This window comes from Nanorana parkeri, unplaced genomic scaffold (assembly GCF_000935625.1).
Source record: "Nanorana parkeri isolate BGI_ZX_2015 unplaced genomic scaffold, ASM93562v1 scaffold994, whole genome shotgun sequence".
Taxonomy (NCBI): Eukaryota; Metazoa; Chordata; class Amphibia; order Anura; family Dicroglossidae; genus Nanorana; species Nanorana parkeri.
This window is the reverse complement of record NW_017307262.1, coordinates 381,648-394,063: the sequence shown is the minus strand read 5'-3', so window position 1 is coordinate 394,063 and position 12,416 is coordinate 381,648. Positions and strand designations below refer to the sequence as shown.

Genomic DNA, 12,416 nt, shown 5'->3' with positions numbered 1-12,416 from the left:
ACTTTTATTTCCGAAACATTCTCACTTTACAGCATTTTCTCACACCTGCCTAAAACTTTTGCACAATACTGTATATATTATATCTGTAAAAAATAAGTCAAGGCAACTGGACTTGCTGGATTTTTTTTCCTTGAAAACGTTACCTTGACTTATTTTTTAACAGATATACCATGACCTGGATGAATGAGAACCTTCACAGATATATGTATACATTATACATACACACAAAGACGCACCTACACATGTTCGTGTGAAAATACAGAAGCAGATCACAATAAATGACAAACGACAATGGCTGACCTCCTCTCTATGTTCGTTCTCACAACACAATCTCTATCAGCCGGTAAAAAAAAGCTGCTTCAGGAAGACACAGCCGCGTAGGGGACGTTTGGTCGCCCTTCTCCATACAGCCTGTGACGTCCGTAGAATATTATCATACTGCAGTAAGAGACGCCCGGAACAAGGAGAAAAATGGGTTTTATTCACATTTAAATCCATTCATGACAGTAAAGGAATGATATAAAAAAACAGATTTATTTTAATCACAATCAGCCCCTCCCCCCCATTCCCCAGTTTCATGATCGGTCATGGAGAGGAAATTGAATTACGTTGGGCGATTCCGGGTTTGTATAGGCGCCGCGCCTGCCGAAGGAGCGGTGATACACTGGCGCACAGATTTAACGTCCTGGAGCCGCTCATCATTCGCCATCACTTATGTCATGAGGCTCCAGTAAAATTAATTTCCAATTGTGAATGTTCTACTACAGATCCACCCAGAGCGTCTGTTCAGATATCTTCTATTAAAAGAGGACGGGAGTCTATTGTATTGGAAGGATAAAAGGGGCTCCGCGTTCTATTCCAAAGTCACCTTTTCAAACAGAAATGATCAATGCTCATATTATTCTTTAAGGTAAAATGTATCTGAATCCAAGAATACCTTTGTGATATATTACAGATCACCAGTCTTTAGATGTGGTGGCTGCATTACTTTTCTTTTTTTTCAGTCTTTTTCCCTTTATTGTCACCAGGGTGATTCTGCCAGTAACACATCTCCTGCCCTAGGGTGACAACGCTCCCTCACTGTACTGCATCTAAGGAAGAGCAGCGTTGTCACACTAAGATGGGCTACAGTACACCTCCTCTCCTCAGCATAGGGCTGGGGTAGGCAAACTCTGGTATCGGTGCATCCCAAATTTAAAAGGTACCCTAGACAAAAATGAGCATTTAATCTTGCAGTGTGGACTACAAGGGTGGTTTTGAATCCTTCCTGGAGTTCTACTTTAAAAGGAGAACTATGGGGTCAGGGCTTTTCCCCATAGGTCTCCTTAGGGTAACGAGAGGACACAAACTAGCGTCCTCCCGTCACCCTAAGCTCGGTATACCGCGAGCTACTGCTCATTATATACTGAGACTGCCGCAGCTGAAGCAGATCCCGACAATTATGTCTGGATCCACCCAGCTGCGTGAGTGACAGCTGGCTCTGCCTATCTAGAGGCAGAGGCAGCTGTACCCGCCCCCTCCCTCGTCCGTTCCGCCAGTCAGCGCTGGTGGATCAGAGCGGGGAGAAGGGGAATCCAGCCCCTCCCCTGTCACGGCAGAGAGCCGTGACAGGATCGAGAGGTGAGCGAACGCCGGTATGTGTTCGCTCACTTCCCGATCTACTGAGCCGACCTGTGACAGTCTCATTGTCACAGGTGGGCTAGAACTATGAGGTGAGTGAAAAGCACCCCCTCATAGTTCTCCTTTAACTCTTTCCCACTCTAAAACGAGAAAAAAAAACCATTTTGGAAGTATGATTTAAACACGTTTCAAACCAAACACCCGTCCATGTAATATGACGCTATTAGAGCTGCAGATATGTATTGTGACAATCTCCCCTTCTATGGCTCTTCTCTACTTATAAAAGCCAGTGTCACCGCTCCCCCTCTTCACTGTAAGTTTCTAATGCCTTGACAGTCCCCTCAGCAGAATTTTTAATGCTACTCTTTAAAACATAATTTGAATCAAAGTATTACCTGATTATAGTAATTATATTTTTTTTCAATCAGTATAACTATAATTGAAACTTAACTACGTTCTTACTTTGTAAGCGAACATCACCGCTCCACCATCTGAAGACTCTTCTAAAGAACTTGATGTTCACATTTGCATACACGCGTTGACTTATCTTATGCTCACAGGCCAACGCTCACTGGAATGACTTTAAGGACAGTTAGTTATTTTTAAAGTTTTGATTTCTGGGACAAGTCTTTATAAGTGTTCCCAAGTACCACGCTGACTGGTGGAAATGGGGGCCTAGCTCTTAGAGCTGTACAAGTAGACTCAATATGAATCCGAGGTCTTCGCCGTCACGTTTCTAAATGAAAAGTCATTTCTTAAAGGAGAACTATGAGGTGAGTGATTTTCACTCATCCTCATAGTTCGAGCCGACCTGGGACAATGAGACTGTCACAGGTCGGCTCAGTAGATCGGGAAGTGAGTGAACACATACCGGCGTTCGCTCACTTCCCGATCCTGTCCCTGCAGAGAGCCGTGACCGTCAGTCACCGGTCCCTGCAGGGATCCCCCCCCTCCAGCGCTGACTGGAGGAACGAACGGGGGAGGGACGGGTACAGCTGGCTCTGTCTCTAGATTGACAGCTGGCTCTGCCTATCACGCAGCTGGGTGGATCCAGACAGTAATGTCGGGATCCTTCCCGGCTGCAGCGGTCTCAGTATACCGCGAGCTGTAGCTCCTGGTATACTGAGTTTGGGTCACGGGAGGATGCTAGTTTATGTCCTCCCGTGACCCTGAGGAGAACTATGGGGAAAAACACTTACCCCATAGTTCTCCTTTAAAACTCATAGAAATCAATTGGGTTTCTCATACAATATAACAGAGAAGAAGAAAAAAAAAGATACGGACTACAATTTGGTAATTATGGGCAAAACAAATCCTAAACATAGCCCATAAAAATAAGAGCTTGTGATCATTTCTGCACGGTTCTTTTTATGTCGCTTTGGTCCAAATTGCAGCATTATCTGGTCGATCTCAAAAGACTAAGGGAAAGCACAACAGAAATGAAAAATAGTAATCATTCCATTTGACATATGTAAGATATTCAACGTTCTTTCGCATTGTCACATCATGGATTGATCTACCATTTCAGTTTCCATTGTTGGTCTGCTCGTGAAAACCAATGTTGGTCCAATCAAGAGAGACACCAACAAGATTGGGAACAGGAGCTTGCTGCGAAATCTATACTTTAAAATTGTGATGCGTGTACATTACCTGGTCAAAAGGTCAGACTACTATATGGCCAAAAGTATGTGGATGCCTCTCCAAATTTAGAGCTCAGGTGTTCCCAGTAAAGGGTACTGTTAATGCTACTGCGATGCAGGCATACTAGACAAATGTGGGCTTCCAACCTTGTGGTAGCAGTTTGGGGGAAGGTCTTTTTCTGTTCTAGCATGACTGTGCACAAAGGCACCTAAAACACGATCTGACGAGTTTAGTGTGGAGAGACTTCAATGTCCTGCAGAGCCCGGACTTCAACCCTACTGGAAGCCAGGTCTTCTCATCCAATAACGGTACCTGAGCTCACCTGGCTCTTTTGGCCAGATTGGTAAAAATTCCCACAGGCACACTCTAAAAGCTTGTGGAAGGTTGTTATAGCTGGAGGGATGTGATTAGATATAAATGTCTATGGTTTTGAAACAAGACATCCAACAAGCTCATAGAGGTGTGATGGTGGCAGGTGTCCACGCATATTTGGTCATACACCATATGTCTTACAATATGCCCTCACCAGATCACATCAGTTTGGGCAAATGTCTGTCTACCAACCCTTTGCCAGATCAAAGATATTAAATCTGGGCTGGATTTCTTTATAACTCAAACCCATATTGTCCATTTCTCATTGGCCAGATAATAGCCATCAACAAGCTGATGACTAGGGAAGCCCCCAACCCTCAGGGACATAAGTAAGAACTCAGGACATGTGTAACCTTTTTTTAAGATCACCAGATTGCTCCATTTATAGAACCACAGCTATTAGTGCCCATACAATCTTTTAGGGTCAGGATCTATGTCACACGATATGAAGGTGACATGTGACAAAGTGGGTCTTGGTGCCAGGAGAATGGCTTTCCTTCCAAAATAAGGTAAGAACATAGTTTTAGGGGGTTAGGTTACATTTTCCTGGTCATCATAGTGTTCCTTTTGCTTGAATACTTTGAGACTCACTGATTCAGGGTAAGTAAATTGAAGCCCGTGGGTCAGCATTTTCAAAACCAATGGCAACCCTACATATTTCTTACAAAAGGTTTACCCAAACATCAGGGATTCGAGTTACGTAATGGCTGATTTTAGGGGTTACACTAAGTATTGAAATTAGCACTGGAGCGGTGGTAAGCAGCAAAGCAAGCTGTTTTTTTTTTTTTTTTTTTTATTTTAAGAGGAGCTGGGCTACCTGGTTTTTAATTTTCTGATATTTCTGAAGCTGTCCTCCTAATATTAGGCTAACAATTAGGGGGGATTTAAGAAACACTAATTTTTTAACTTCAGCATGCAAAGCCCTGCGTGTCAGAGCCGAGGCAGCAACGACAAAGGGCCTAGCTCGAAACATGCTTACACCAATAGCCGTCGTCCAGGATTTGGGGTAATCCTCTCAACTGCAAGAGAAGCTCCTGGAAGATGCGTCATCTTCTATCTGGTTTGGAAATGCAGAATTACATTCGCATAGAATTCATATCACCCCAGGGCCGGACAAATCCTTAAAGCCAAGTGGGCAATATTTCTAAAAATACATTTTGTCATCTTCCCTGATATTGGATGTGGATTTTGACTTGTCCATACTCCAAGTCAGTTCTATGAGTTTGCATAGCTGCCCAATTCTATTTTTGTTAAATGATGTCAGATCAGAGTCCGTATTATAAGCCAGTATAGGAAGAGGTCCGTGATGTTGGCCCACAAGCAGACTTGAGCCTAATGCTACGTCCAGGTGGGGTCCACGATGCCGTGCTCTGGGTTGCAAGTGAAGGAGATGGTTATGGCGTATCTCGTACCCCAACTCACTTTCTCCACACGGTGTACATTTTCTGATCCGGACGTGAAGAAAGACAGGCGGCCTGGAAGAAACGGTAGGTGTCATTAGTACAGAGGGAACAGTTACAGACAAATATGTTATTTCCTATTTTCTATTTCATACCCAGCAGACCTAATTAAAGGAAGACTAGCATGGATGCCCAGTGACTTTTTGGGGATCAGAGTCTGAACTAACGATTGGCTATCACCTACAAACAGCAAAGGCAGATTATACATATTGGTGAAAATACAATATAGGCTTTGCACCACTTTTCTAGTGGTATGAGCCATAAACAGGTCCAGCGCAACATTAAAAAAAAAGCCCTGTCGCCATTTTCCAGAAAACCATACAGAAATCCTATTGCCCTGAATTCTCTTTATTTATCTGCTGACTGCTGTGCCATGCTGGAGTATTCCCACCTCTGCCCCCTTGAGCTTCATTTGAGCTTTAGTCAACAGAAGTCATCTTCTGCTACATTCTAGTCCCCCCATGCTGATGCAGTTCCAGCTCCTGAACTCTAGACACACACACCTTTCCCCATTACCTAGCCCAATACTTCCGATATCAGGAAGCCGGGCGGCACGTCATTACACACTACCCGGGTTCCTGATTGGCTAGGAAGCCAGCTCCATGCTCTCTCGTCACTTGTGAAGAGCAAGGCAGTCATTACACAGCGCCTGGCTTCCTGATTGGCCAGAAAGCCGGCTCCATGCTTTCTCGTCACCAACTGACGAGAAGCATGGGGACGGCTTCCCTGCTAATCGGGAAGCCGGGTGGCCAGTCATTACACGCGGCCCGGCTTCCCGGCTAATCAGGAAGCCAGGTGGCGAGTCATTACACTCCGATACTCGGTATTTGTTATCAGCAAATACCAAAAAAAAAATATCTGTACTCATACTCGATACTGAAATACTGGTATCGGTGCATCCCTAATTAAATGTAAACTAGATTTTACATGCAAGCAGTAAAAGGATCAGCCTCTTGTAGCCCCGGTACAGCAGAGCATAGAGGGAGAAGCAGCAAAAGGAGCCAATCAGTTGTGTTGCAGTGCAAGAAGCAGGCTAAAAGGTGGAGAGAGCAGAGTGACAGAGAGGTGAGCTCATCAGCCCGCTGCTTCCCCTTTCACTGTCCAGTCGCAGGCTGGGGGAGGGACAAGACCGACAAGTGCTGCTGAACTGCAGAAAAGAAAAATCAGGTGTCCTGTGCGTCCAGACAAGGCTTTGTTGTGTGGCAGAACTGTGTAAATTTCAAAACTGGATAGGCAGGGATACATACATATATATATATCTGTGTATTCAGCTGTCTGCCTGGAGTTCAGCTTACGGAGTGTAGTTGAGTTGTAAGCAGGTTACAGCAGTTTACTATTGTGTTGTCGCTGCTTCCCATCTACTCTGATCAAACGTGTTCAATGGACCCCTCCCCCACACAGCATTTACGGGGAGAAGAACAAGTGAGAGCCTTCAGAGACTGCGATCGGAACATGACGCAGGGTGAAAATAATTAATCCAATTTGCGGGTACTTCAAGAAATTCTAGCTGTGCAGCCGACAAAGCTCTGGAACCATCTGGAATTAACCCCTGTGAGACTGGAGGCAACCAGCTGAGCCTCCCGTGAGGCTTCAGGTATTTTATCTTCCGCTAATAAACCATAGGGATTAATTGCAGGGCGCTATACAGCGGAGAATATAAAAGAAAATCATTGCAAGGTGGAGTCTGTTCCGACACAATGTTTGGTCATTACAAATTATGCAACAATGTGATGGTTCTCTGAACATTGCGGTTCCGCAGGCTTCTACGGGCTATGTAAAGGGATAAAAATAATTACGCATTCAAAGTCACTTTCATATTAATAGTTTACAGTCACGCAATTCTGCATCCTTTCCGTTCTCCTTCAAATGTTTGCTATCCCCTGCTGAACAATCACAGCCAGATGTAATGGGAATCTGTGATCATGTTTTAATATGATCCGCTAAAAGTAAACAGCTACTGAGGGAACACACAGGCTTCAATTGCCAACCTCGTCTTTACAGATGACCTGCACTGTGAAAGCTGTACTCAAAATTGTCAAACGGAGGGCAAAGGGCTAGTCACCAGTGTTGCCTGTAGGATTAGTGCAGCTGATCTTTTCTCCATTACGGACTTACCGTGCCTTGCTCTTCACCGTCTCTCGGTATGGAGGTAGCCATCTTGGTAGAGGCTTTGTCATGTCAGAGCTGCCTCCTGATAACTGGTGATCGGATGACTGGTGGGGTAATGACTAGGGCTGCAACAACTAATCGACATAATCGATTATTGAAAAAGTTGTCAACTTTTTCAATAATCGATTAATCGGCTTCTGATCAGTTGGCCCTGTTCACAGCTCCACACGCTGTGCACCGCACCTCCTCCCCACCTCACACTCGCCGCTGCCAGACCCGCTCGCATCCACGCTCCACACGTCGCACCTCCTCCCCGCCTCACATTTCCTGCCCCTCCACATCCACGATCGGCACAGGGACGCGGGGAGATGTAGTAAAGAGGAGCAGGTGTGGGGGTATGGCAGCTGCTGATAGACAGGTCCGATCTCAGAAGCACGTTGCTGGAAGACTGCTCAGGTATGCCTGCACTTTCCCACACATGGTGCTCTATAATATATTGCTGGGATTTGTATTTCTCTATAGCTGATGGTACATTGTGCTGTATATTATACAGAGGAATACAAATTCCAGCAATACATTATACACTGTATGTATAATGTATTGCTGGGATTTGTTGTACTCCTCTATAGCTGGTGATATTCTGCATTGCGCTGTATAGAGGACTACAAGTCCCAGCAATAGTACATTATACAGCGCAATGCAGAATACCACCAGCTGTAGAAGAGTACAACAAATCCCAGCAATAATACATTATAAAGTGGTACAATGCTAAATACCACCAGCTATAGAGGACTACAAAACCCAGCAATAGTACATTATACAGCGCAATGCAGAATGCCGCCAGCTATTATGTACTATTGCTGGGATTTGTTGTATTCCTCTATAGCTGGCGGTATTCTGCATTGTGCTGTATAATGTGCTTTTGCTGGGTTTTGTAGTCCTCTATAGCCGTTGCCATTCTGCATGCATTGCTGTATAATTTTACACTTTCCATTTCACTATATTGCACACCACACTATCTTTTTTTCTTTTTTACTTCCACCGGTCCAAGCTTGCTCCTGTGATGGACTACAACCTCAATACAAACTAGTAGTCCCATCACTGGAGCCATTTTTTAAACTTTATTTTATAGTTTATCCGATTAATCGAACTTAATAATCGGCTAACTAATCGATTTTGAAAATAATCGTTAGCTGCAGCTCTAGTAATGATAGAGCTAGCGGAAGCACAAATCCACAGAATACATGAAGCAGGGTGTCAGGAACTGGATCTGAACCCAGGGCCTCTGCTGTAGCTGGCAGTGGTTCTACCTGCTGAGCCACCTTAGAACCTTGGATAGCCCCTTGCCTGATCTCCTGTGTAATCCTCAGGTAAACCTAGTTTCTGCTGAACTCCTTGCTCCTCCTTTGAACTTCCTATTTAAGCCACGCCTCTGCACTTCCTGTTTGCCAGATTATTGCGCTCCTGCCAAGATCTTGCTTCCTGATCCCTCTGTGCTACAATCTGCTCATACTGCTACCCGTGTACCAACCTTTGGCTGCGGATTCACCGACTACTCTCATCGTCTTCTGCTTCATACCTGATACCTTTGGCTAATGACCTGGGCTTCGCTGACTACGCTTCTGTCTGCTTCTATACTACTACCGTCTGCTTGTGTACCAAACGCGGTCTGTTATACCACGAATCTGCCTGCTGTTTCAGCTACTGGACTCTGAGCCTGATCGTGGACTCTGAGCCAGATCGTGACACAGGGAGATCCTTGCCGTGCAGGTCATCAGGTACAGCTTCCTCTCCAACAAGGAGGGGGACATGATTTTAATGTACAAAATGTTTAGTGGTGATGGCAACATCAGCAATAAACTGTTTACAGTAAACTCCATAACAAAGACTAGAGGCCACCACCTAAAACTGGTGGAGAAAAGATTTAACCACAAGGGGCGTAGGGCTTTTTTTCAGTTAGAGCGGTTAAAGTCTGGAACTCTCTGCCACAAGCAGTGGTATCAACAGAGTATTGAACCATTCAACAAGCTTTTAGATACCTTCCTCAGAGACCGTAACATACAAGGGTACAGGTATTCTTAAAAACAAGGTCACAGGGACTTGAGTACACAATCACACACAGACACACAAAGATGGACCTGTGTCTTTATTCAGCCTCAAATACTATGCAATTATGTAAGGAGAACAGTGGGCAGCACAGTAGTGACATCACACATCACATCTAATTACAAATCTGATGAGACGAGCAGTCGGAGGCAGCATTAGATCTCACACTGCAGATAATATACAGTCATGAGGCCACAGGACAGGAAGGGCGCTGCTATTTTTAGGTACAATTAACATTCGTAGATGTTCCCTATAAAGATAGCAAATCAATTTTTGTGTTCAGGTCCACTTTAAAATTGACAGAGATTTCTGAGCGCCTCACTGAAAACGTGTTGGAAATGTAATATCCACCATTTTGTTGATTAAGAAAAGGAATTCAGCACCACCACTTGTAAACATATGAGCCAAAGTGGGAGATTGTGAACAAGCACAAGTCATTCTGGGCGAGTTGTCCGTCCGTCTTCGACACTGCTTACGGTTCCCCTGCGTCTCAGCAGAGATAAAAGTCTTCTAGGGCAGGAGACGCTTATTATGCACCATCACAAGTCTGCATCAGAATGTGGAGTCATGACAGAGGGAAGTTCCAGCGCATTAGCAGCAATGTTCTTATTGCAGGAGCAGATGTAATGGGTGAATATTGTTCACTATTTCTCTGATGACTGGCAGAGCGTGAACGGAAAGTACAATGGGGAATAGAAGAGTACAAACATGAAATGATGTACTTTCAGCCACTGCACACTTTGACTTCATATTGCAAGGTTTACCAGATATTTAATGTTTAGCGTGAATTATGTGAGGCAAACACAACTGTCTTCCTGGGAAGGGAAACAAGCATGGGAAAAAAGGTAGCAAAAGTTACACAACACTTTTTCTTTACGGAACCTTTGGAACCGTATAGGTCCCATCCTCAGGCAAAGAAGGGACCTATATGGTTTTGTTGTTGCAATGTGACACATCATTTCTCCATAAAAAGCATTGACAGAGGAACCTTGTTGGAGTGCGAGTGGCTTTCCCCTACGTATCTACTGATTCGCAGAGGCATCTGCAGTCACCTCAGCACCCAGGTCATCAGTGCGATGGCATCTACTGAAGTAACATTCTGTCCATGTGTCCCAACTCTGGTCATGTGTTCACACCAGTGACCTGTGGTACCTTTTGTTCCAGGTGGTGCATTCCCCAGCCCCGCCCCCAGCACATCCCGCCCCACCCCCTGCCGAAGCCTCGCCCTTGCCGACCGAAGCCCATTCCCCACCGGACTAATCCCCGCCCCCAAGTTAGTGTAAAGGAGGATGGAGGAGACAGGGAGGAGCCTCCCTGTCTCTCACTTGCTCCTCACTTCTTAGGGGCTCTGTCCATGATAGGTTACACAGCGGGGAGGATTTCCCTGCTGTGTAACCTTTTAGATGCCGATCTGAATGGAGAAAAAGCTGTCAGCTTCAGACATGAAGCTGCCAGCTTTTTCCTCCATAATTCTAGGTGAGGCTCTGCCCCACCTGCCTCCCCTGACCGCACGTCCCTGGTTCACACCCTGTCCTCTGATGGAGACTACAAGTTCAATACACATTACACGGGCATTGCGAGGGAAACCCGCATGGGACATGTCACACAACCATCAGTGGAGCGCATGTAGACAGGAAGTGAGCACTGAGATGTAACAGAGGATAAAAAAAAAGGTGAAAACAATTATCAAAATCAGTGCTTATGCAAATAAAATGTCATTCATTTGGAGGTTACGTCCAGCAGTAAAAGCCAACAATGGTTTTACACATCCTTAAAAAAAACACCTAGCCAACATTTACACACAAATTTCCATACAAGCTGGATCTTCCATGAAATCCTTCTCATTTCTTCTTTAGAAGAGAAATAAAATGAGAAGACATCAGAAATAAATTGCACATCAAGGCAGGAATGCAGCGAAGGAGCAATCCCTCCGGCCTCTCTCTACGTTTATGTTCTGTCTCTGTTGGAAGCCCCCTCTCCCCATGGCTTGTACCTGATGCGTTCAGCTGCTGCTCGGTAACTGCGCAGCTTCTCGCGCGCTCCGGGAAAGAGATTTAAAACAAAGGAATTTTCCTGTCATATGGCATCGCGGAGGGGGGCCAATCTTTCATTCTTTTCTCGACGTGCCACTTGAATAATAACAACAACATCATCTAGAATTTTAAAGCTCAATTTGCTTCCAACCTCTCATTCAGGTCCCTGACAGATCTGCTAAATCCATAATAAGAATTCAACGCCAAAAGCTATTTAGCCTCGCCGTACGTGTTTTTGGATGACAAAATAATTTCCATGACATTACATTTTTGTTTAATGAGGCCCGCTTCATTCGAACGCCCTGCTGGTTCCAGGAAACAAAATAGCGGTTATAAGCCATCCGGTTATATCCAAAATTGGTAAAAAGGTACATTCCGCTCAAAAGTGTAACTGGGAGAATGAACAATGACATACGCTGCCGTCTGTCACTAGCATTAAAGGGTATCTACGGTCAAAAAATAAACATGAATCTGTATTTCTATATTGAATTTCCATAGATTCGATCCCGCTCCTAATAACCAGATCCATCTAGACGTTTGTAAACGTAATATTGAAGGTAATTGGGATAGGATGGACTTTCTCAATGCAGTGACAGTTTCACTCAGCCCTGTGAACGTGCACTTCCTTGGGTCGCAGCTCTTACAGAGCCTGCCTTCTAAACTACAACATCTGAACAATGTAGCACTATCATTGCTTGCTGGAAGCGATGCATCATGGGATATGTAGTGTTGAAAATGGAGATTGCATCACATCAAGCAGCAGGGAAAGAGACGCAAAGCACGCTGGGAATCCAGGAAGTTGTTGGAAGTGATGGGCAGATGGAAGGCAGCGCTCACTACATCAAAGGTATATTTTTTTTTTTCAAGAAAGCTTTTATTGTATTTCCGTATATACTCGAGTATAAGCCGAGATTTTCAGCCCATTTTTTTGGCTGAAAAGTGCCCCCCTCGGCTTATACTCGAGTCAGCGCCAGCGCGTCTTCTTACTTACCTCGCCGAGCGTCGCGCCACTGCTGCTCCGGTGGGCGGCGCTCCGAGCGGGGTCATCTGGCAGTCTCCGGGTCCTAATTTAGGT

At 45.0% G+C, this 12,416-nt stretch overlaps 1 protein-coding gene across 1 annotated transcript in view; it reads right to left on the bottom strand.

Annotated features, from left to right (window-relative positions):
* Positions 1-4,910: 4,910 nt before the first annotated feature.
* The window catches only part of OGFOD3 (2-oxoglutarate and iron dependent oxygenase domain containing 3), a 67,207-nt gene continuing 59,701 nt past the window's right edge, over positions 4,911-12,416 (bottom strand). Inside the window, exon 9 of the mRNA XM_018566985.1 lies at positions 4,911-5,108. Within this exon, the coding sequence (XP_018422487.1) occupies positions 4,972-5,108 (137 nt within the window). The 3' untranslated portion in view covers positions 4,911-4,971. The remainder of the gene's footprint in view (positions 5,109-12,416) is intronic.